The 25,000-nt window shown below is 38.6% G+C and overlaps 1 protein-coding gene across 1 annotated transcript; it reads left to right on the forward strand.

Annotated features, from left to right (window-relative positions):
• Nucleotides 1-3,599: 3,599 nt before the first annotated feature.
• LOC109922700 (dynein axonemal heavy chain 6-like) lies at nucleotides 3,600-23,909 on the forward strand (the record flags this gene model as incomplete). The annotated part of the gene is made up of 9 exons (XM_048593208.1): nucleotides 3,600-3,848; nucleotides 8,071-8,250; nucleotides 11,906-12,165; nucleotides 16,976-17,243; nucleotides 18,797-18,931; nucleotides 22,500-22,623; nucleotides 22,979-23,099; nucleotides 23,187-23,361; nucleotides 23,724-23,909. Coding segments are annotated over 9 exons (1,698 nt in total), but the record flags the coding sequence as incomplete, so codon positions are not given.
• Between the last annotated feature and the right edge of the window lie 1,091 nt (nucleotides 23,910-25,000).

Genomic DNA, 25,000 nt, shown 5'->3' on the forward strand with positions numbered 1-25,000 from the left:
CCTGCCCGCGCCCCTCTCGCCTTCCCTCCCCCCCCCCCCCCTCCCCCCCCCCCCCCCCCCACTCACCGCCCCTGCATAGGTAGGATTGCTTAAAATATCCTCTCATGTTCTTGATACAGACATGATCTCAAATAATATTGCTGGGGAATTCTTGGTACCACTTCGAAGTAATTCTTTTATCAAGTGTATCTTATTATTCATTCTGAAGATGTATCCTTAATTCACTTTCTGTTCTTGATTGGCTCAAGTGTTGTAGTCTTAAAATGTAAGAACCTAACATAGAAAGTCAGGACTTAAAGAGTAGGTCATTTCAAATCTCTTCCACTATTTTATCAGATCTTGAGTGATCTGGTTATATTTCATTGCTACTTTCCTGTCTGTACCCCATATAGCTCGACACCCTGTCTATCAAAATTCCATTTAATGAATCCTTCAGTAAATTCTAAAGACTCACTATCCATAACATTATGGAGGATGAAGATTCTCCATACTAACAGCTCTTTGCGAAAAAAGAAAATTTCATTGTCTCTATCTTAGTAGTGAAGACTCTTTTATTCATAAACATTGTCTCCTAGATTTTGTCTTCCCCCACATGTGGAAGTGTCCTAGAGATATCCACCTTATCTTGTCCTCAAGACTGGATATATTTCAATAAGATCACCCTTCATTCCACTAAACTCCAGTGGATATAGACATAACCCGTTCAACATTTCTTCATTAGGCAACCCTTTCACCCTAGGAATGAGCCAAGTGAAAATTCTCTGAACTGCTTTTTCTCACAAGACCAAAACTGTACACAGTTCTCCAAATGTTATCTCACTGATGCCTTGCATAGTTGCAGTAATTTTATTTTAATTCATTCAGGTAATGTGGGTTTTGCTGGCTGTACCAGCATTAATTGCCCTTGAGAAGGTGTGGTGAGCTGGTTTCTTGATCTGCTGGAGTTTTTTTTGGCATAGGTACACCTACCAAACTGTTCAGGATGGAGTTCCAGGATTTTGACCCAATGACAGTGAAGGAATGGTGATAGATTTCTGTCCCTTAACTTCCCTCCTTATGCATTCTGTTCCCCTTGCATTTAATAAGACATTCCATTTGTATTCCTATTCACTTGCTGCACCTGTATACTAATTTGGTGATACATAAATGTGTGATGCATGTCCTGTGTATGGACACCCAGATCCCCTTGTACCTCAGAGTCCTGCCATTTAAAGTTCATATTTAATCACGTTGTATGCTATCTGTCAATTTTCTTTCCACTCTCTGTCTCTCTTAACCTATGTCCCTTTGCAGACTCACTATCTCCTCCTGGCAGCTTAGTTTACAACCTATCTTGGTGTAATTTGCAAGATAGCCACGAGCTATTGAGTTCCCACATCACAAATTGTAAATAATTGATGCCCTAGCATTGATTGCTGTGACCAGTGAAATATTGCAAACCCAATAAAGATCTGTTTATTCCTTCGATCTGCTTCTTGGTTGCTAAACAATCCTTTATCTATGCCAAAATATTACTTGTACACCATGTGCTGTTATTTTGTGCAGCAACATTTGATGTGGCATCTTATCAACTGAGTTTTGGAAATCCAAGTAGACCACATCTACCAGTTCCTCTCTATCCAATGTGTATAATACTTTATCCAAAAATATTTCAGATTAGTAAAAAATGATTTTCCTTTCACAAAGTCACATTGACCCTGCATGATCAAATCATAGTTTTGTAAGTATCTTGCTATGACTTCCTTAATAAAGGATTCTAGCACTTTCCTGAAACAGCAATATTCACAACTTGGTAATTATTAAAAAGACACATAGTAGACAAAGCCACTAATTTCTCTGACATCAGAACAGGAAAGCTGGAGATTTACAAGCTGTTAGAAAAACGTATCCTTGCTTTCTCATAACTATTCCTTCAAATCCTGGATGAAGAAAATGAATCATGATGACCTTAATAGAATTTTCAAGCTTGATTCTCTTAAGCATCAGAAGTCATAATGTAAAGCTGATACCACAAGGAACAACCCTCTCAGAGAAATGAATTCTTATTGCCATATTTCAGAATGTAGCGAATTGTGGAAAATTAAAACCACTGCATCTATTATTTCAGTAGCCACTTCTTTTCAGACTCCAGGATGAAGCCATCAGGACCTGAGATCTTTTCAACCATTTTGTTCTAATAATTTTCTCAGTACCCTACCCCTGGTGATTGTCATTAAGTGTTCCTTTCCCTTTCACCCTTTGATTTTTCAATCATCTGTGGGATATATCCTTTCATATTCTGTTATGATTTACAACATGTAGATCCTGTTTCAATGCACTTCTTACTCCAAACCTACTTTTACCAGTGATCTCTGTCTGAGAGAGCAGCCCTGTGCTCTTGTAAGACTGTGATGACTTTACCAAACTATTCCTTAGCCAAACTTCCCAATATACCATAAGCAGCTCTGTCTTCATACCCTCGCGAATGTCCTTATTTATGAGTAGCTGACTGAGTGATATGAGAAATTTTAATTGTTGGACTGGGAGAGATCAGAGATGAAGAAATTGAGGGCAGTCATGACCTGGATGCAATCATCAGTGCACTGCCTCAAGATTGAATAGGTAGCAGCTCTTGTCAAAATATCCTACAGATGTCTGCAACCACTTGCCATGTCACTGTATGCATGTGGAAATACTGTTGTGTAGTTGAGGCAGTGAAGCCACAGCTCTCACTAGAATTACTGATCCTACCACACCACGTTATTGCTACTGCTATGAATGGTGATGGTCTTCCTCATCTGATGTAATTCAAAACCATCCGTGGAACCACATCCTGCTTATGTCCATTTCCAAACTCAAAATTTCTCAAAAGGCTATAGTCTGTAACATGTTTGCAAGTGAGAACTGACAAGACAACGAGGAGCACTGAGCCTTTGTTGAGATCAGGCATTCAAATGTTGAAGAATTCCATGAACCAAATCTTAACCTATTTTTCTGGGTAACCTGCAGTTGAGGCATTAAATTTAAATGTCTTTAATTCAGTTGAAAGACCTACAATAATGTGCTAATGGGGTGAATGGTTTTGGTAATCACCAATGTTTGTCTTAAATATTATGCCAACTTCATTTGAACAGGTTACTCGCATGAAGACAAACGAGCCTCTCTTAAAGGAAATGAATGCATTTTTTGCTGGGTTATGACTACACTTTCTTTATTCCAAGGCAATAATTTCACTGAAGTGTTGAACGGGTGGTTTTATTACTCCAGTTTTCCTTCTGATTTACAGATGGAGATGTGCTTTTGCCATCATTTTAAGTACAGCAGACTGATGCTGGGATTTTCAGCCCATTTGCAGTGCGAATTCAATGCAATGTGTACTTGCAGCAGATGTTATGGAATCTAATCTCCATTGCTTTTCATCTTCCTGTTCCTGCTTATTAGGTGGAAAGACTTTCCACTGTGAAAATTAAAGCCCTAATTATTCTGATTATCCAATAAATATGTTGAAAACATTTCACCTGAAGATTTTATTTTCACTTAATGGAAGGAAATGTACAGAATATTTAAATATTGATTGTAGTTGAATGTATTTTACAATGTTTTCAAATTTGTTATTGCAGTCCAAAAGCTTCCACCTTCCTGATACATCAGCATGTGTGCCACTGCATATTAAAAGGAAAAGGAAGAAAGTTGGAGACAGTCTTACACCTCCAAATTTAGACATCGATCCTTCGGAACTGCAATCGAGACTAATCTCCACAGCACCAAAACAATCCACTCCAAATCCTCTTGCTTTGAAGTTTATTCAGAATACAAAGGCACGGGAAAAAAGAATAGCACGGGAGCAGCCCGTTCAACTGCAACCATTGGTAGGCGCCAGTTCATTTCATGTCATTAATGTAAGGGCAGTGGGTTGTGTTTGCTGATGCTGCAACTACAGAACCCGCTCCCAGCGCACTGTCAATACCTGTGATATCACTGATGGCAGTACCCCAGGCAACTGCCATATATTAAGATTGGTGAAATTGAGTAAAGACAGTAAAGTGTTCTTACTCCCTTTCTGCTGCTCTTGTCTGTTTTCCTTTTGCTCTCTGCTGCTGTCCAGCTCACTTCACCATTTCCAGTTTTCTGCTGCTTCCCCTATTACTTTTCATCTTCACTCTGACTTCTTTTTCTGCTTTGTCCCCACAAACTTTGTGGCTTCCCGTTGTTTACTCCATTGCTGTCCCTTTCTCTTTGCTAATTAGAGCTCATTTCTTTCAGCATTTCTTCCCATTTCTTTTGCCATTTTTCCCCTCACATGGGAGTGGTTGGCAGAATAGTTGAAGGGAAGTCAGAAAACAGTTAGGAGTGTGACAGAGCAGTGGAATAGATGATAGGTATGAGAGGGAGCAGTGGCGTGTGAGAGAGATTGGACAGTGGGGAGTGTGAGGGAGCAGTGGACTGGATGACAAGCATGTGAGTGAACAGATAGGAGTTGTGAGGGTGTTGGGGCGGGAGGTGAGGGGTTGGAGAGTGGGACAGAGCAGCAGAATGGATGCCACAGAGTGGGAGTGTGCTGCTGTTTGGGAGTGGAGTTGATGGTGAAGGGAGTGTCAAGTGGGCAGAAGCAGTGAAATGAATGGCAGAAAATGAGTCGTAGACAGAGGGAGGGAGAAACTGTGTATGAATCTCCTCTTAACCCTCTTTTTAACGCTAGCTTCTCCAATCATAACTAAAGTCCTTCATGCCTGCAACTACTGTCTCAAATCTTTTCTTCACCCTCTTCAAAACCTTTGCAAGTCTTCGGAAAGTATAATGACTGGCCACACATTCAGATGCTTTATTCACCTGTAGAAGCATGCTATTCGTGCAAATGTTAAACTAAATAAATGGGTTTAACACCTCTGGCTGTTTGGAAACTAGAATTGTCCAAAAAAGGATATCTTTTTGTGCGTTAGTCAACTTTACAGCATCTATATAATTTACTTTGTCCATTTGTTTTTATTGTTTGCATTCAGCAGCTGACTTAGTTTTAGACTGCACTTTTCATGATAAAACTCATTCATGAAATGGTGGGCACTGAAAATGGTCAACGTAAACAGACTAGGAATCTATTCTAGATTCACAAACTGATAATACAAAATTCTACAAAGTCCAAAATGAGGTATGGCATAAGTCACAAACATGCTGCATTTTGGGACACTGTACGGATAGAATATGGTCAGAAATTTGTTTAACTCAGGATTTTATCCCATTATATAAATCATATATTGCTCATCAATTGATGTCAAATGATTTATTCTTCATATGCAAATTGCCAGCAGGGAGACATCCTTGTCAGTTGCGCATATCAAGAAAGTATGAGTATCTTCTGGTGATAGATGGCCAGCAAATACTCTACATTATTAAATTGGCTTTTAATAATGAAAGTAAGACAGTGATTTAGGTAAAATACTGATAATTAATCTATTCATATTTAATCTAGTTAAGTATGTAGTAATTTACATTTGGTTTGCCAGTTGTTCCCAAAACTGAAAAAAAATTGCCAGTGTTTCCTGGAGCAAAATGTCATGGAATCAACCGGCAGCAGGCTATCTTGGAAATGGGTAATGAGGCAGGTTTAATGAATGACATCAGAGTAAAAGATCCCATAGAAAGTAGTGATCATAACATGATAGAATTTAATATTCAGTTCAAGAATAAAAAATATAGGTTGAAAACAACTGTGTTTAACTTGAAGAAAGGGCTTTGCAACCAAATAAGGATAGAATTAAAGTGAACTGGTAAGATAGAAGGAATGACAGTAAGCAAGCAGTAGCAAACATTGAAGGAGGTAATTCATGACTCTCCTCCTTACTGGGGCATATTTTTACTGAAAGATTTGAAGAGAGGGATAAGCCAACCATGACTGTTTACACGACAGCAAGTAAATTGCTGAGGCAACATTGAACTGTATAAGATGCTGTACCAGAGCAACTTGGCGCCGCGGACAGAGGATAGTACAGGCCCTTTGGTCCACGAGGTTGTGCCGAACTTTTACCCTAAACCTAAGGTCTGTCTAACCTCCACCCCTACCTTATACTATCATCCATAGGCCTGTCTAATAGCCGCTTAAATGCCTCTATTGAGGCCGACGCCACAACCCTCTCCGGCAATGCATTCCACGTATCTACCACTCTCTGAGTGAAGAACCTACCTATGATATCTCCCCTATATCTACCTCTACTCGCTTTAAAACTATGCCCCCTCGTAATAGCTACCTCCATCCTAGGAAAAAGTCTCTGGCTGTCCACTCTATCTATACCTCTGATAATTTTGTACACCTCTATTGAGTCACCTCTCATCCTTCATCGTTCTAAAGAGAAAAGCCTTAGCGCTCTCAACCTTTCCTCGTAAGACCTTCCCTCCATTCCTGGTAAATCTCCTCTGCCCCTTTTGCAACACTTCCACATCTTTCCTGTAATGAGGTGACCAGAACTGGACACAATACTCCAGATGTGGCCGAACCAGGGTTTTGCATATTGGAGCATAATTTCACGGCTCTTGAACTCAATTCCTCTATTAATGAAAGCTAACACACCATATGCCTTCTTAACAACTCTATCCACCTGGGTGGCAGCTTTCAGGGAACTGTGGACATGAACCCCAAGATCCTTCTGTTCCTCCACACTGCCAAGAATCTTTCCGTTAACCCTGTATTCTGCTTTCAAGTTTGTCCTTCCAAAATGAATCACCTCACACTTTTCAAGGTTAAACTCCATCTGCCACTTCTCAGCCCAGCTCTGCATCCTGTCAATGTCCCTTTGTAACCTAGAACAGACCTTCGCACTATCCACAACTCGACCCACCTTCGTATCGTCTGCGAACTTACTAATCCACCCTTTCACTCCTACATCCAAATCATTTACAAAAATCACAAATAGAAGAGGACCCAGAACAGATCCTTGTGGTATACCACTCGTAACTGAGCACCATGTTGAATATTTTCTGTCCACGACCACCTTTATCTTCTAAGGGTCAGCCAGTTCTGAATGCAATCTGTCACATTTCCCCCTATCCCATGCCACCTTACTTTCTGCATGAGCCTACCATGGGGAACCTTATCAAACACCTTACTTAAATCCATGTATACCACATCCACTGCTCTACCCTCGTCAATTATTTGGGGGTCTGTAAAAAACCCCCAACAAAGTGATTGCTCCTTTCTTGTTCCTGACCTCAACCCAAACTGACTCTGTAGACATATCATTCTCGGAGTGCCTTTCAGTAGCTGCTATACTAGCCTTGACTAGCGATGCCACTCCCCTGCCTCTTTTATCACCCTCCCTATTTCTTTTAAAGCACCTAAATCCTGGAACTTCCAGCAACCATTCCTGTCCCTGAGTTACCCAAGTTTCTGTAATGGCCACTGGTCAATAGTAAAAGGGGCATGTGTACTATAAGTTTGAACTATATAAGTTAAGACATTCTGAAGCACTTTGTATGCCTTATTGCTCCGGAGAAATGAAGCTGTACTGAAAATAAAACTGCTATAAAAGTTACCTGAAACTGCCCCACACCTTGGACTCTCATTGGAAAGTGACATCTAACAATGACCAAAAATTCCAGTCACTAATTGAGAGAATATTTCATAGAATCATACAGTTCAGATGAGGCCCTTTAGTTCTTTGAGCCTATATGATTTACACTGCGCTTTCTACTTCATTACTTGCATGTTTGAACACCATGCGAAGTTGCATTTCCAAGGAATTGACTGCATAATCTGGTGTGTTCATGAGGTAGCTGTGCAGTTTGGAAGTGCTATCTTTCCATTGAGAAATGAAACTGAAATGTCATCTGATTATTCAGGATGACATAAAACGTCCCATGGGAATGTTGTTAGTAGGCAAAAATCTTACAGCAATGTGGGCTCGCTAAAAATTGATAATAAGGTAGTGTTGAAATAACTTGAAAAAAATTTGTATTTATAATCCATTAGGTGTAATTTTATGATATATTTATTAATGAGTTTCCATATAATCTCCTGACTTATATATTGATGTTTCTACAATATGAATTTTGGTGCATTTTCCTTTCTCACTAATAAAAGTTCCTTCAATATTTTGACAGCCTATCCTCAAGAGGCACCAAGACAAAAATCAGCCAGAATATATTTTTGCAAAGAATAGAGAGCAACTGATAAAATTAGGATGGCAGCCATCAAAGCGGTCACGACATGAGTCTTTAGATTTAACCAGCCAGCCTATCCAACGACTACCAAAACTGTCACCTGATGTGAAGAAGAAACAGGTTTGAACAAAATTATAATTGTACGTAGATAACAAGGTGTACGGCTGGATGAACACAGCAGGCCAAGCAGCATCAGAGGAGCAGGAAAGCTGACGTTTTGGGTCTGGACCCTTCTTCAGAAGTGGGGGAGGGGAAGGGGATTCTGAAATAAGTAGAGACAGAGGGGGAGGTGGATGGACGATGGATAAAGGAGCAAGTAGGTGGAGAGGAGATGGACAGGTCAAGGAGGCGGGGATGGAGCCAGTAAATGTGAGTGTAGGTGGGGATTTAGGATGGGGTTTGGTCAATCAAGGAAAGACGGACAGGTCAAAGAGGTGGGGGTGGGGTTTGAGGTTGGAGGAGTGGATAGATGGGAGAAAAGACAGACAGGTTAGGGAGGCGGGGACGAGCTGGGCTAGTTTTGGGATGCGGTCGGGAGTTTGAAGCTTGTGAAGTCCACATTGATACCATTGGGCCGCAGGGTTCCTAAGGAAAATATGAGCTGCTGTTCCTGCAACCTTCAGGTGGCATCGTTGTGGCACTGAAGGAGACCCAGGATGGACATGTCGTCCAAGGAGTGGGAGGGGAAGTTGAAGTAGTTCGTGACTGGGAGGTGCAGTTGTTTGTCCCGAACCGAGCGTAGGAGTTCCACAAAACGTTCTTCAAGCCTCCGCTTGGTTTCCCCGATGTAGAGGAGGCCACATCGGGAACAGCAGATACAGTATACCACATTAGCAGATGTGCAGGTGAACATCTGTTTAATGTGGAAGGTTTTCTTGGGGCCTGGGATGGGGGTGAGGGGGGAAGTGTAGGGGCAGGCGTAGCACTTTCTGCGGTTGCAGGAAAAAGTGCCAGGGGTGGTGGGGCTAGTGGGGAGTGTGGAACGGACAAGGGAGTCACGGAGAGAGCGGTCCCTCCGGAAGGCAGATAAGGGTGGGGAGGGAAAAATGTCCTTGGTTGTGGGGTGAGATTGCAGATGGCGGAAGTGACGGAGGATGATGCGTTGCATCTGGAGGTTGGTGGGGTGGTACGTGAGAACGAGGGGGATTCTGTTTTTGTTGTTATTGCGGGGAAGGGGTGTGAGGGATGAGTTGCAGGAAACGCGAGAGATGCGGTCGAGGGCTTTTTCAACCACTGTGGAGGGGAAGTTGCGGTCTTTGAAAAACGAGGACATCTGGGATGTCTGGGAGTGGAATGCCTCATCTCGGGAGCAGATGCGGCGGAGGCGAAGGAATTGGGAATAGGGGATGGCATTTTTTTGCAGGAAGGTGGATGAGTGGAGGTGTGTTCTAGGTAGCTGTGGGAGTCGGTAGGCTTGAAATAGATATTGGTTTCTAGGTGGTTGCCAGAGATGGAAACACAGAGGTCCAGGAAGGAGAGAGAGGTATCGGAGATGGTCCAGTATATGTACTTGATTTAACTTTTTCCTTTTGTAAATTGCACTGCACAGCTGCTACATCGGAGTTGATGTTTGTGATGTAGGCCCAGCAGCGAAAGATGGCACCTGAGGAACAGCAACTTTGTTGATTGGGTCCGGCAATGGTGGTGGTAAAGCAGTGGCAGAAGGTTATGGACATTCCTTAAGCTAGATTTTTTTTTTATTAGACTATTCAAAATGGTGCCAGAATCATGGTGACAGTGGAAGCTTTTCACTGTATTTTACTGTATTTTTTCACTGTAAAATACATGCAACAATAAAATAATTCATTCAATTATGATGAAGCTGTGGCTTTAATAGGTGTATTTTGTCCTGGTTTCTCTGGAGAGGGAGTTTGAATGAATGAATGAATGAGAGGTGAAGAGCAGTCTGTGGTAACGGAAACAGCATGTGAGGCCTTGGGTTTTTACAAGTTGGAACAATTGAAGCAGACTGGCTGGGTGTGGCTAGCTCTCTCTGACCAGGATTTCTAGCTTTTTTTTAGCTTTCACATTCAGCAGAAGCTGCTGGAGTTTTAAAGAAGTAGAAGCTTTTTCTTTTCCCCCTCCCTCATTTACAGATAGAAGCTGGGCTTTCTCCTCCTACAACCAGTATTGCATGTGCGAAAATCTGATTTCTGAATTTGTCGTTTTGCCAAGGGGTGTGTTTATAGATGTAACTATATTGGAACAGTTAATTAGTTACAGTTACTGTATCTATTATTCTGTTAAGTTTCTAATAGAGTTAAGCTGTTCCAAGTTCTTTCTTTTGATGTATTTTAACTATAGTGTTTGAATAAATTGTATATTGCTTAACGCCAACTAGTTTGAACAATCGAATTACATCTGGAGCACAGCACTTCACATTTACCTTTAAAATAAGAAAAGAATAGAGTCTAGGCTACCTTCTTAAAATATTTTGAGGAGGTCCAGTGTGGCCATAACACATTCAATTATTCATTCATTCAGTTTTTTTTTTACCAATAGTAGCTTGAAGTTGTTTAAAGGAAGAAAAATATTTGATGGGCCTTCAGAAGTACATTGTCAAAGTTTGCTATTTTAAAACTTCTATATCCTTCTGGATGGGAAAAAAATTCCCTCGATGGTTTAAAACAAGAAAATTGATTTACATTGGAATTTTGGAAGGCCAATGTTAGATGTCACTTTGAAGTAATATATTTGTGTATTTAACTTTGTTTGCATTTTGGAGGTATATGTGCCAAGTAACCTATTTACTGAAAATCTAACTAGTAAATATTTGTAACACAGTCACTTCATTGGATCATCATTTTGTACCATTGGCCAGTGTTTTAGACCTGGAATATGTAATATGTTATTTTAATGTAGAGAGGTGCCCACAGATGTTTTTAAATACTTGACTTTATTGATTATAGCTTCAATGAAAAAATAACTAGAACTTTTCATGAAACATGGCTACTAAGAGACAAAGGTTTTCATCTCTGATTCATTAAGACCGACACACAAGAAACCAAACTTGGGGAACACCACTTTACCTAGTGTTGGAAGAGTGCTGATTTATTTTTATTTGAGGACCATGGTTGACAGAGAGATGCAGCAGGAACTTCTAACTGTGTCAGTTTTATTTTGCTGAATGAACTCTGAAAAAGCAGGTAAACTCTAATTGATCAGAGTAATGCAAAAAGGATTGACCGTTTCCATAAGTTAACTAATTATTATCTAAATATTGATAAATAATCTTGACTGCTAGAAATTACACTGGGAAACCAATTTACCCTGATCAGTTGGGCTTGTTGATTGATGCATTAGTGCATCCTAAAAGATTTTTATGTAGGCAAGAAAAAAATACATTTATACATTGCACCTTTCCAAGAAAAGCTTGTGGAGACTACTGATTCCCTGGCAATATCCTGATTAATCAGTATTTGGATTGAGGTTTTTTCAGCTAAGATTGGCTGGCATCCCCAGGCAAATCATGCCAACTAACAAGCACCATCTTTTAATGTTGTGTAACTTGGAGTTCTCTCTCAAATTTGATTCCGTGTGTCAGCTCTAAGTGCAATCCTAAAAGCTTAAACTTTGTGTCTCTCCTTAGCAATGTTTAGGTTCTGTACTCCCATGCTATTATTAGAATTTCTAAGTTAAGAGCAATTTGTTCCTTCTTCAGAACAGAATCAATTAAATGTTGGCGTAAAGATATTCAGAATGAAATGGTCTTTTTATTTGATTTGCCATTGAATATAACAATTTTAATTTTAAATACATTATTTAAATCATCCAGGCTGACCTGGACATATGCATACTGCCATCTCCACCACCACCGAAACAACCTACCGGTGCTCTGTGCCGGACAAGCTCATGCATGAGAATGATTTCGCCTCCAGAACTCACGTATAGCTCAGCGGAAGACGTTATCCGGGAAAATGTGCAAGATCCTTTAAAAATTATTTCAATAATAAGGAAGAACAAACATCTGGGATTTTTATACATGAACTATAGTGCTCCAAAATATTCCATTAAATATGACTTTTATAACTTGAGGTACAGTCTTTAATCTTTAACATTTCTGTATTTATTTTTTGGAAACTAAATCTACCAATATATTCCTATAACAATATAAGAAAGCTGTGTTGTTTACATGATGTTTCTAATGTCAAAAAAAAGGGTTGTCCAGCAGTTTCATTGCATTTTCATCTTTTGAGTTAAATGTTGTAATTTGAAGCCAAGCCCCGAGATAAAGATGAAAGCAAGTAATCTAGATTGATGCTTAAGTGCAAAATTAGGCTAGTGTTATACCATTGAGGGTATTTATAGATAAGATGTTATGGTGGAGATCACTTTCTCTTTTTTTGCACTTGGTACTGCTTAAAGCGTAATATGACAAAAGACCAGTGAATCTTTGGTTCTTTTAGTTGGTGGAAGGAATAGTGACCAATTCACTGAATTATTTGTCTTTTATTCTTCAGATGGAGGCTGGGCTGGGAATCTTAACACCCATCTAAACAAGCAACCAGGCCTTAATTTCACCTTATTTCAAATGTCCATCATTGTATCAAATGTCAGCCTCGGTTACGTGCTGAAGTCTGGGAGTGAGGCATGAACACTCCATATTAAAACTGTCTTTTGATATTTGAGAGATTTAATAAGGAAATGCATGTTTCTTTTTTCTCTGCACAGTAAACTTGTGATAATTCTATTGTATCACCATCTACCCATTAATTATATGACCAATGTGCTTGTTTTTTAGCTCTGTGACAGGGCACTGGGCAGGAACAAATCAAACAAGATTAAAGCAGGATTTGTGCAGTTTGTCTGTAGTAGTTATTTTTAAGCTATAGTTGAGTAAGTGCCATTGGTATTGTATTGTGATTGGTTCACAGGAGCAATGTGAATTTAGCAATTCAGTTTTAATTAATCCCTGGTGAGCATATGATTGAATAAAGGAATGGGATCAGGCCCCTCTACAGTTGTCTGAAACCAAGTTGTCTTGAGAGCCAAGACACAGATATTTCTGATTTTGATGTTTGGAAGTTCCTGACCATATTGGTAACTGGCCTATGCCTGGAATTTGCCATGTTCCCTTGAATATGAGAGATGGGTTTTCTTTTTTAAACAGGGTCAAGATGCAGCAAGAGGCAGCCTTTTTCTCTTTCTCTTGGTTAGAGTGAGGGTCCTGCTGCTGCTCCAGGCCAGCAGAGATCCATAAACATTTTACTCACTTAGACACAGAGATATCCAAATGGCCCTGATAATAGACTGCATATTACAATGAATAACTCCTCTATTGTTTGAGTTTTAGCTAACATACACTCAGCAATGTCATCGAAAGTCTGCTCGTAATAGAATAAAAATGGATGTGAGATCAATGATTGAGCTTCTAATAAACAAAAGTTCTAGTTTTGTGTTGCGGTGTGTCAGTATGCTTTGAACATTGAACATGTAATTAATGCTGCAAGTTCCATTGTTTGAAATGAAATACAATATTGTACATTTCATCATACAGTATTTCCAAGTTAATCCATTGCATGTCATAAGGCCTAAAGTCAACCTTTTATTTGCAGAGGTAAATTTGAACACTCCATTTTAGCAGAGGGAGACTTTTACACTTTTCCCCATTTTCTGATATTTAATTTCAAAAGTCCTCCCTTAGATGCCCCATTTACTCAATAACAATGGCTGTGTCTCCCTTCCTGTCAAGTCCCTGTTACCATCAGATTCATACCTATTTCCCCCACAGCTACTTACAGAAATTTGTCTCAATAGCCTCAAAGTCACAAATTGTATTCTTTGTGATTATTGTGAGTGTGCATTATTCTATTATGCTTTTCAGTTTCTCTGCAGCCTTCATTGTTCTCAAGTAATTATGCATCAACTGAGATTACATCTAAGTAGCAATTTCTTTTCCCACTTGCAGGATCTCCTAACAATCCATTGTTTACACATGAGGTCACCTTCCAGGTGCATACCAATGATGTCCAGCTGTATATCTTCAATTATTTTGAAGCATCTACTACCTTTATCATGTCAGATGACTTGTCCATTGTTCAGTATTGGCTGAGACTTGAATTCCTTCAACTAGACATGTAAAGGCTATACCAGTTCACAAACCTCACTTCCATATTACTGAAATATTACCTTTTCTGGCCATTATCTTGGGCTACATCCCAAGCTTCCAGCTTCATAAAATTTTCGTCTCCTGGTCTATTCACTTCTGACTAAATAAATTGCCAGTATCTGCCCCTATTTTAGTTCAACATTGTACAAAGTCTCTTGTATACCTTTTAACAATTAGTCTTGAGTATTTCTATGCTGTGACAATCTCTCAGTATCTATCCCATTAAACTTGATCTGGTTCAAACTCTCCTGTCTGTATCCTATCCTGCAGAAAGCTCAGCTCACACAACATGGCTATCCTTGTTCAGCCATATTGGCTTACAGTGCCCTAATATTTCAGATTTAAACTCTTGCCCTCATCTTAACTTTCCTCCATAGCATTGTCAACCTCGTCCACACTTGCTGGATCCATATCCAGATTCTTAGGTGCCAAATCCACATCCATTTTCAGTCCTATGGTTCAGTCCCTAAAAACTATCCATTCCTCTAAATTTGATCTCCGCTGAGTTCTCCCACACTTTAGCCTAGTACATTCTATTTCTGCACCTTACTTCCTGAAACTTCATCTCTTTATCTTTCTTTAAGCTTTCTTAAAGATTGAAAGATTTTTTTGTTGCCATTTTTGGTGTTCGCTCCTAATCTGGCTTTCTTTTTGACATTGAGCATTGTTACTTCTGTAATTGTTTTGCTGCAATCGTGTTCCTGTTTAATAGTGGTATCAAGTATGGCTTTCTTACATATGTAAAACTATTGCTTAACTGTGAGGGAAGGAGTGTTAGTTGTATCAAGAGCAGTTGAAAATTTGGCTGAGCAAATCCTCTTCATTTCAGACTGAAGCCGTCAATGCTAAGAAATTGACCAGCAATCACAGAGCCACTTTGTAGGGAAGAGTTTTAAGGCACCAGTAGTGATCCAAAGTCAACTGATCGGAGTTTTTACACGGCCGGGAGGAGCACTCCAACCTCTCCTAGGCTCACAACAATAAAAACGAGTACCAAAAGTTTCTTGGTGTCTTTTTTTGTGCATGTCTTGAATACTTTTTAGACAGCTCACTTAAGAACTGGTACAATGAGGCTGATCATATGTAAGGAAGTCTGTACATATTTCCACTCCAATTTTGCTTTGGGTTTCCTGTACTTGGAGTAGAATCTTGACCTGCATATTTGTGGAGCCTAATGCGTTTTGCAAATGTGGTCCAAGACTACCATCATCATCATGCTGCCATCCATTTACTGTGTGAGATTCAGAAGTTTAACACCTATTGTGCAGTGTAAAACAAGCCATGTTGAATTTGGTTTCTGCAACACCACTATAAATATCTGTTTCAGAAAGAAAACAATTTTGGGGAATTGCTATTTCATGAATAGTTTGATTTTCATTGTGTCTATTAACTTATTTTAAGTGATTCTGTTTAATAGTGAAAGGATCTTGAATGAGGGACAACCTTTCAAATAGCTATCCTGTCAGGAAAATTATATGAGGTAACATGATGTAGAGCTGGATGAACACAGCAGGCCAAGCAGCATCAGAGGAGCAGGAAAGCTGACGTTTCGGGCCTAGACCCGTTTTCTGAAGAAGGGTCTAGGCCCGAAATGTCAGCTTTCCTGCTTTTCAGCTTTCCTGCTCGTCTGATGCTGCTTGGCCTGCTGTGTTCATTCAGCTCTACACCTTGTTATCTCAGATTCTCCAGCATCTGCAGTTCCTATTATCTCAGGAAAATTAAATGAAGTGCTTTCTGTAATGAGCAGGGAATATTGAAAAGATAATCTGTCATATACTTTTGTAGGTTTCCTATGAACCAGTTCTAGACCAGTATTTTCAGAGGTCTTGGCAGAATGGCACCTAAGAATGTGAAATACAAATCTAGTCACTGGGTATTAGGTAGCTATGCGGGCAATATATCCCAAAGACCAGTATATTGTGTCAAATAACATATGCTTGTGGCTGATTGCAGTAAGCATGATAGTGACCACAGTGAAACAGCCCACATTTCTAAGAATTGTTAGTGTTCACCTTTGGACGGAGCTCTGTGATTGGATAATACTTGTTAAATAATTGTGTGTGCAAAGAATTATGCTGACAACCATGTTAGGATTGTCAGTCTGGCTTGCATTGTGGTACACGAATGCACTGAAAGTGACATATGTTAATACACTGGATTTCTTTCTTGAGAAACAGAAAGAACATAGACACACTGCCTGTTTCAACTCAACAAAGTTGGTGACAGCTAAACACAGTCGACGTGCCTGGTTTAAAATTTAAACAAATCTTGCTAGCTACCCATCTGTCATTACTGACTGATGAATTCTTAATGGGAATGTGTCTATTAATCAGCAATCTCCTCTCATACAATATAACGTCATTTCCCTTTTACTTTGGTATTTTTTGTGAACTGTCTTGATGAGTCCGAGATGATTTAATAAAATGTGACTTTTTTGGCACTACTCAAAATACGAATTTGTAAAAGAAGGAGAATCAACTTGAAAAGAATGTAAAATTAAGTGAAATATGCTGTTACTTCGTAGCAGATCGAATACTATCTGAAATGTCAATTACTGTTTTGGAGTTCTGAGGAAGAGTTTCATCTAAAAATTTAACCTGCCTTCTTTCAATGTATATTTCAATTTGTACTTTGTCTCCCGTAATCTGATCAACCTTAATAACAATTGTAAAAATCTAAAATATGAACAAAACAGTCAATTGCTAATATCTTTATGCTGAACTCAATTTTTTTTAGTGTTGTTGCCTATGACGATATCAACCAGAATGATTATTATACAATTAGCCAGAATGGAGTTCTACATATGAATAATGAAGACATCGATTTCATAGAACTGGACCGTTGGGAACAAGAATATTTGTACCATAAGCAACTTATTCAGATTCCAGTTTTTGCACTTTTTCGGAAATGGAAAGCTTTTACAGTGTGGCGAAAAAATGTACGTTCCAAGAAGATCAACAGCTGTCGCAGAGCGTTGCAAGATAATTTGTTCATAGTGAACTCTGTGAGTTATAAATCAAATTTTATTACAGTGTTATCATTTTTAAAGCATCTGTAGTCTAGATATGCTGACTGTATGATGAGCAATATTTCACAACATAGCAATATAGACTACTTGTAGCCTCAATGAATTATACAGAAATCTAACATCGGCCTGTTCAGTCCTGCGCCAGTGTGAGTGTTCTTGCCACACCTCCCATTTCATCTCAGCCTATCAATAAAGCCTCTTACTGCTTCCTCCTTCATGAAATTTTCCAACATCTCTTAAATACATCTATGCAATTGACTGTAACCAGTCCACGTGGTAGTGAGTTTTAATTTCTTGCCAGTCTCTGAGTACAGAACTTCTTTCTTGGGATCATTAGTTGCTACCTTGTAATTATGGTCCCTAGTCTTTCAACAGTTTCTAAATGGAAACATGCTTTCTAATGTCTACCCTATCAATTACTTGATAATTTTAAAGATCTCATTCTGGGTCTTATAAGTAAGGCAAACAGTGCAAAGGAATAATTGTTATAAAACACTGGTTCATCTTTAATTAGATTATGTGTTCTCTTCTGGGCACCACAGTTTAAGAAGTATGTGACGTAGAGAAAATGTAGGAAAGAATACGAAAATGATTTCAGGAATGTGCACATATTGGGAAACTGGGACTTACTATTCTACATTGAGAAGAGAAGGTTCAAGATATTCAAAATCATTAGGGACCTGGCAAGAGTAGTCAGGGAAATCTCATGATGAAAGGGTTAATCCCCAGAGGATACTGATTTAAGGTAATTGGTAAAAGAAGCAAAGAAAACATTGGGGGGAAAAAAACTTTTTTTAAAAAAACACAGAAACTGATTAAGGTTTGAAATTTAGTGCCAGACAGTATAGTGAAAGTAAATTTAACCAAGACTTTCAAAGAAGATTTGGATAACTATCTGAATTGAAAAAGTTGAGAGCCAAGGCATAAAGGTGGGGAGTGGGACCAGCTGAGTTGCTCTTGTAGAGAGCCAGCATACACACGTTGGGTAGAATTCAGTGTTCTCTTGACACCAATTTTTGTGGCTCTTTCTTTAACTGCCCAGGTTCTACTCTAAAATTCCCACCTCAAATTTCATCATTCTGCCATGATTTGGGACTATTTTTATAGTCCACCAATTTGATTAAACTTTGTGTTATTGTTTCTGATATTTTCTGCTGACTTAACATTCTTATTTCTCCTTTTACCTCTGTGAGGCACCTTGGGTTTCTTTGCTATGATATAATTGTATAAATGCAATCATTTTTATCATTGCCACATTTATTAATGACTGTATTCATGCTATGTATATTAACGCGCAACACCTTCAGATATCAAACTACAGAGAAAAACAATGTTTGTTTTTGCAGTTTTCATAAAAGAATCTCTTCATATCTTTTACACAGCCTGATTGCAGTTACTGTATTAAAAATAAACAAAATTATGCGCAATCTAAATTAGCTGCCTACTATATAACTACATGGGAAACTTTAAAATAATGGCTGCTAATTTTATTATGGGCTTGTAATATCTTGTGCTTTTCCTCTATCAAGTCTTTGAGGCCTGCTCTTCTGAACATCAGAGACATGTGTTATCGCATTGGCGACATGGCATTGTGTGACATTAAGAAAGGACACACGTACACACTGGAAGAGTTTAAGACAGTTCAATTTCGACAACTTGATGAGGTAATGTATAACACCTTTGAAATATTTTTTCACAAACAACATGTAACTAATTTTCTTTGAAGTCCAGATCAGTTGGAGTCAGTTTTGGCTCCCAGCTTTCTGGACAGGGGCCATTTTAGAAAGACTAAGAAATACTATGGTATGGGAACGGGGCCAGTTAGTCTTTATTTTCCACAATGGAATCAGCAATATAAAAAGAAAATTAACAAACACATGTAAAAGGAGTTTGAATGATTAGCAAGCAGCTTTAGGACTAGGAAGTCCAGTGTGACAATCTTCAAATTACTTACCAAACATCTACTAAAGTCAGGAAGGAATATTGTTGAAGCAAATGTATTGACAGTGAGATTGTGTCAGAAGAGGCTTCTGCTTTGCTTGGTATTGCTGCCATGTCTGGTGAATATGGGATCTATCACAGAACTGGCTAAATTGGATGAAAAAGGAACTCATGTACTCACTGGTAGAACAGATACATGTGGAAGTAAAGAATAAATAATAATACAGCATCTTTCAGATCTTCAGTCCAAAATACTTCAGATTCAGTGAACTATTTTTGAATTAAAGTTCGTATTTTCAGACATGGAAGAATGAAAGGTAATTTACACTTAAGATCTTATAAAGAACAATGAAATAATGGTCAGAAAACCTGCTGGTAATGCAAAACCTGAATTGAACCTTGGTTAGATCATATTGAAGAGTTCTGCTGGATGACCTAACAGAGGCATTTAAAATTATGGAAGATTTTGTTAGAGTGAATGCAGAAACAATGGGCTTGATAACACACGTCCTTACCAGGTGTGTTTTTCAGCCAGGGTGGAAAAGATGATGGACATATCATTCAGGTCAGGTTGCTAGCCTTGTCAATCACCCCCAAATACACTCCCATAATACAGAGGGTGGATGGATGCTAAAATCAAGGATCATTTCAGTTGTTCAGAAACTCCAGCATTACACTGCACATACCATAATGCAGGTGATATGGGCAGGTGGGCAAGAATGAAATTCCTGTTTTTCCCTGAAAGTATTTGACACAGCAGGAAGGAGGGTCATAACATCTTTGAGCAATGTCCTTTGGCCATAATGCCCACTTCCCAGGAAAATAGTATCCCTCTTTCTTGTTATCTGCTTATACCATGAAACCAACTCCCCTCGTCTTACAGAACACCACTTCTTGAGGTGCCAAATGCCTCCTGCTCAAAGCCCCTGATTGCTTCACTCTGGAATCCATTGGCCCTCCCTTATTGGGCTACCTCCAATCCTGAGAGTTCACTATGGAGTTCTGGCCATGCAGAGAGAGCAAGGGCCAGAGACTAAATTTATACTCAGTCACAGAGTACATTAAATGTAACTAAAGGGCAATTTAAAAGATTTTGAACACAGAGTCTAACAGAAGATAATAAGCACAAAAATTATTTAAGTACTTTTGCAAGGGATGTACATTATGTTTTTGGCCGTGAAAAGGAGGAAAGCATCCATATTACCACGAAAAAGTGGGAAAACTCCACATATGCCTTAGAGAGGGGAAAACTTCCATTATTTTTGTCATTAAAAAATGGGAAAATCCTCAGCAAGCAGTACAGTAATGTAGCATAGCTATTTAAGAGGATTTAAAGCTTAAAAGTAAATAACTACAGTATTGCCAGAATACAGAGTTTATTCTTTATTTAAAAGATTGTGCTGCAGGACTTTCATAGAGTTCAAAGACTTGCAGACAAAAAAAATTGCAATGTGGCTATTTTAGAGTTGAAAAGTTTGAAGAGACTTTAAGGTAAGTTTAAAACATTCTTAATTTAGTGCGTAATTGTAAGCTACACAACCCTCACCATTTATTGGTTGTAGAATTATTAAATCTTGAAAGCAAATAGAAGAAAGCAATATTTAGAAAATGCAGAATTTAAACAATTTTGAAGCAGTAAGAATGAATAATCACGTTCCATTGCATTTTCCTTCTCTTCAGGTGCTTCTTCAATTCCCTTGAGAAAACTTCAGTTGTATCTGCCTCCACCCTTTCAGGCAGCACGTTGAATATCTTAATAACTTGCTGCATAAAAAGGAACATCCTATTGTTCTTTTGCTAATCACTTTAAATTGGAGCATTATGATCATCAGCCCCTCTGTCAACAGAAACTGCCTCTCTGGTTTCTCTCTCTTGATTACTGAAGAGGTTGAACACTTCATTAAGTTGCTTCTCAATTTTCTCTGCTCCATGAAAAATAACTCCTGCTTTTCCAATCAATCCATCTGACAGAAATGCCTCATCTCTGGAATCATTCTCATAATGTTTTTCCCTCCCTCCCCTCGGCTTCTATCAGTATTTACAAGTTTCTGGGTCATTTTTGCTGGTCTCAGTGCTGTCATCCTTGCAAGCAGTAAGGAAGAATTTAATGACTGGGAACTATTATGGCTTAGACATTGTGGATTGATTTATTGGAACTTCCTTGCCGTTTCCAGTTGCCTATGTTCATTGGTACTTAGTGAATCTTTCAAACTCAGTATCAAAGTCTCATGGGTTGTTATTTTGAATTGATGTTTGGAGAATAAGTTATGAGGTACTGACTTCAGTTTTTCATCATGAGGTGTTCTGATTGTAGCAACTGATCATATGATTGCCTTAAGAGGAGTGATGTGGATTAGGATGTAACCCAGTACTTTTAATTGCTATTCAGCTATGCAAATTTGGGAGAATTCTCAGTCTTGAAAACCTGACTTCTATAATTGGCCACTTGAATGTCGCAGCAGGAAATCCCAGAAGTGATGATGAGGCTGATAGCTGTGGAGGTGAGCTAGGTGCAAAGGCTGCCTCAGAGCTCTAGCATTACATACAAAAATTGATTTTAAAAAAACCTCTCCAACCTTCACCCCTCAAACCCCTTCAACCCCACTCCCATGCCTCATCTATATCATCCCATGCCACCTCATGTTCTGCACCACCCCAAAATGCCTTATTCAGTTAGTACCAGGATAGTCCCTGTAGCTACCCCGTGGCTCTTTATAGATCTTAGATTAACTTAGTGCTAACTCCTACCAACCCATGTGACCTACATATAAGTAGTTTCCATTTCACCTACGATACTAATTTGTCCACTGTGGGCAAACTTCAAGACCCGCGAAGAGATGAGATAAAATAAAGTTACATGAAACAAAGTTTTAAATGTCTATTGCAGTGTGATAAAAGCACACTTATTTGTAAAACCTATTAACTATGTTTACTCTCCTTCAACTATATAGGGCCTCATAATGACGAACTTCGCAATCATAGTTTCAAAGTTTTTACAACCATTTGTAACTATTTGCAAAGTGTCGATCCAATACGTTTTGCTGCTCTCTCAATATATCCTGATGGAGAAAGGGCAGGAAGAAAGGGATAACATATAAAAACATACAACAGACCTGAACTACTGCATGTGGGTGACCTGTTGATATGTTGTAATTTTAAGTGCTTAAACTGTACAATACGGTTCATTGTCTGTTGATGAAAATTTGAACCATGAATTTTTTCAGGTAAAGTTTTATTTTCCATACAAGGAATCCTGGAACCCATTAAAGTATATTCTTTTTTGTTCTACAGGGTGCTGAACGTCTGGCTCAGTTCAGGAAAATTGCACAACAAACGGTTAAGATTGCCTGTTGCACAGCCTTACTGGAAGCTGGATATATACCAGATGACTATTTGTCTGAGATGCAGAGTGCAGGTACTGATCCAAATGCAATGTGCAAGTGTGTTTATTGATACTGAACGTGTGTTTCACTGGAAGTTTGACAGCCTTTTAAAATTGTGGTTCTCATGTCCCCTACAAAAATTTGAGTTCATATTACTTTAAGTCCTTTGGACAGTCTCTGAGAGCTTTTTTTCCATTAAAGTGTATGCTCCATAAATAAACTAGTGGATATTTTAATGAACATGACCATTTCATATAAAATTTACAGTTATTCTGTGTATGAATGCTTATCTATTTATACTACTTTGAAAAATGTTGCTTGCTTTTTCATGTATGACTTTTCTGATTATGGATATTGCTGCATAAGAAAAAAATTATCTACTTACAGGCATTGGTGAGAATAGTGCTGTGCATTCTACTATTGCTACTGAAATTCTTACGGAGACATCTGACAAAATAAATTACACAGGACAAGCAAACAAGAGGTCTCACTGCAGGAGACTAACCTGGTTAGTGGAAACGTATAAAAGCCCTGTTTTAATTCTCATTAATGATTCAAGTTAAATGTACAATACTTCTTTATTTCTCCTTTGTAGCTTCATCCGCCTTACTGATTACCTCATAGTGAACACACTGCATGTCCTCACAGTGAATTCCATCACAATCTTATTCAATCACTTGACAGAGAAGCTGAAGCGCACTCCAGACGAAGAGCTCATTAGAATTTGGAGCACAATGGAGGCTGAAAAGGAAACTGAATTGGAAAAAAAGGTGGAGAGACACACAACATTTGGTGTATTTTTTTAAAGTGGAAGAACAATAATTTTTGAAAATATTATTCTTTGTGTGGTCAAGCTTATTGAGCTTTGATCTTGGTGTTTTCATGGTGTTTTCCATGATATATCATCAGATATGAGGATCACACCAGTGGCTGTTGAGTTTTCACATACTATTGCGATGCACTTCACTGTTAAATGTACTTTGACAACACAGAAGGTGTCACATCTTAGATTCCAATTATACTCATAGTGAAATAAATATTACTTCTGAGGTTTTCAGAAGAGATCCATTTTTGGAAATTATTTTAACAGTAAAATAGTTTTATATTTATGTATTCACCTTATCTTTCTTAGTCATTTGCACAAACTCCCATACTCAGCGTTGCAACAGTTGAAGATTTCCAGCATGAAGATCTTGAGGATGAAGAACTTGAGGATGAAGAACTCCAGACTGAACAAGTGTTTGTACCAATGTTTCTTGTAGACATGATACTAAGTTATCAAGATTTGGTATTCCGTCCTCCCCTTGTTGAATTTGAGGTTTGTTCACTGCATTTACTTTTTAGTTTCTTTTCAGCTACAATTTTCTACTATTGCTATTTTCGTAACTTGAAAAACATAAGCAGGCATAATGTGGAAATGGAAGCTGGTGGATACCAAAGCAGATAGGTTAAAAGGGTTTTCAGGAATTGGCCCACTTCCGGAGAGGAGTGTTAAGGCCCTTACCCCTAAGACACCTCATCACCATACCATTCTTCAAACATCCCAGGCATCCCCTTATCCCTTGTCATCTTTATATCCCCATAGCTTTTTATCCCCCAATCCTAAACATGTCTATGACCCTCATACCGTTTCACCCTCCTCATTTCCTATCACCCTCATTATAACATTCAACACCTCATTGCCTACTCACTCAGTCAAAATAAATAATCATTCAAAATGCATTTCTGAAACCTCTCTGATTAGGCAGTTATAAAACAAAGTAAACAACCATTCTAAATTCATTAAAAACCATTAAAAACATAACCCTATCAAGGGCTCATAATGTTTTTTTGAAAAAGCAAGCTTTGAATAAGGGAAACAAATGTCTCAACTGAAATTTCTTGAAACAATTAAAGCAAAAGGGACAATTTATGCAATCAAGTCTGAATTTCAATATTTTTCGGTGTGGAAGATCATTTTATTCAAGTGGATAAGGTACTCTCATGTAGCTAAAGGTCAACTTAATGATCATGTAAGATTTCAGAGCAAAGTTCAATCCGTAGACACTGTTTTAATTCATAACTTATGCAGCATTTTATTGTAACATGTGAAGTTGGCAACTGCTTTAAACTTACCTGTCAATAAATTTCAGACTCCAGATCATGGGTGTCCTATGGTTTACCACTCCTCTGAGCTGGTGGGGACCATATCAAACCAATCTAGCTGGTCTAATTCTAAAATCTTCATTTGCAAAACAGATTGCAGCATTGGGACACTGGGCTCACAACCCTCTCCTATCAAGATTATGAATGATAATTTTTTTATTTTTTCACAAAACATGATTAATTCTGGCTAGGCCAGCATTTATTCTTTATCCCTAAATGTACTTTAGATGATGGTAATGTGATGCGTACTTGAGCCACTGTAGT

The sequence above is a fragment of the Rhincodon typus genome, unplaced genomic scaffold, assembly GCF_021869965.1.
Source record: "Rhincodon typus isolate 14 unplaced genomic scaffold, sRhiTyp1.1 hic_rhity00002491, whole genome shotgun sequence".
Taxonomy (NCBI): domain Eukaryota; kingdom Metazoa; phylum Chordata; class Chondrichthyes; order Orectolobiformes; family Rhincodontidae; genus Rhincodon; species Rhincodon typus.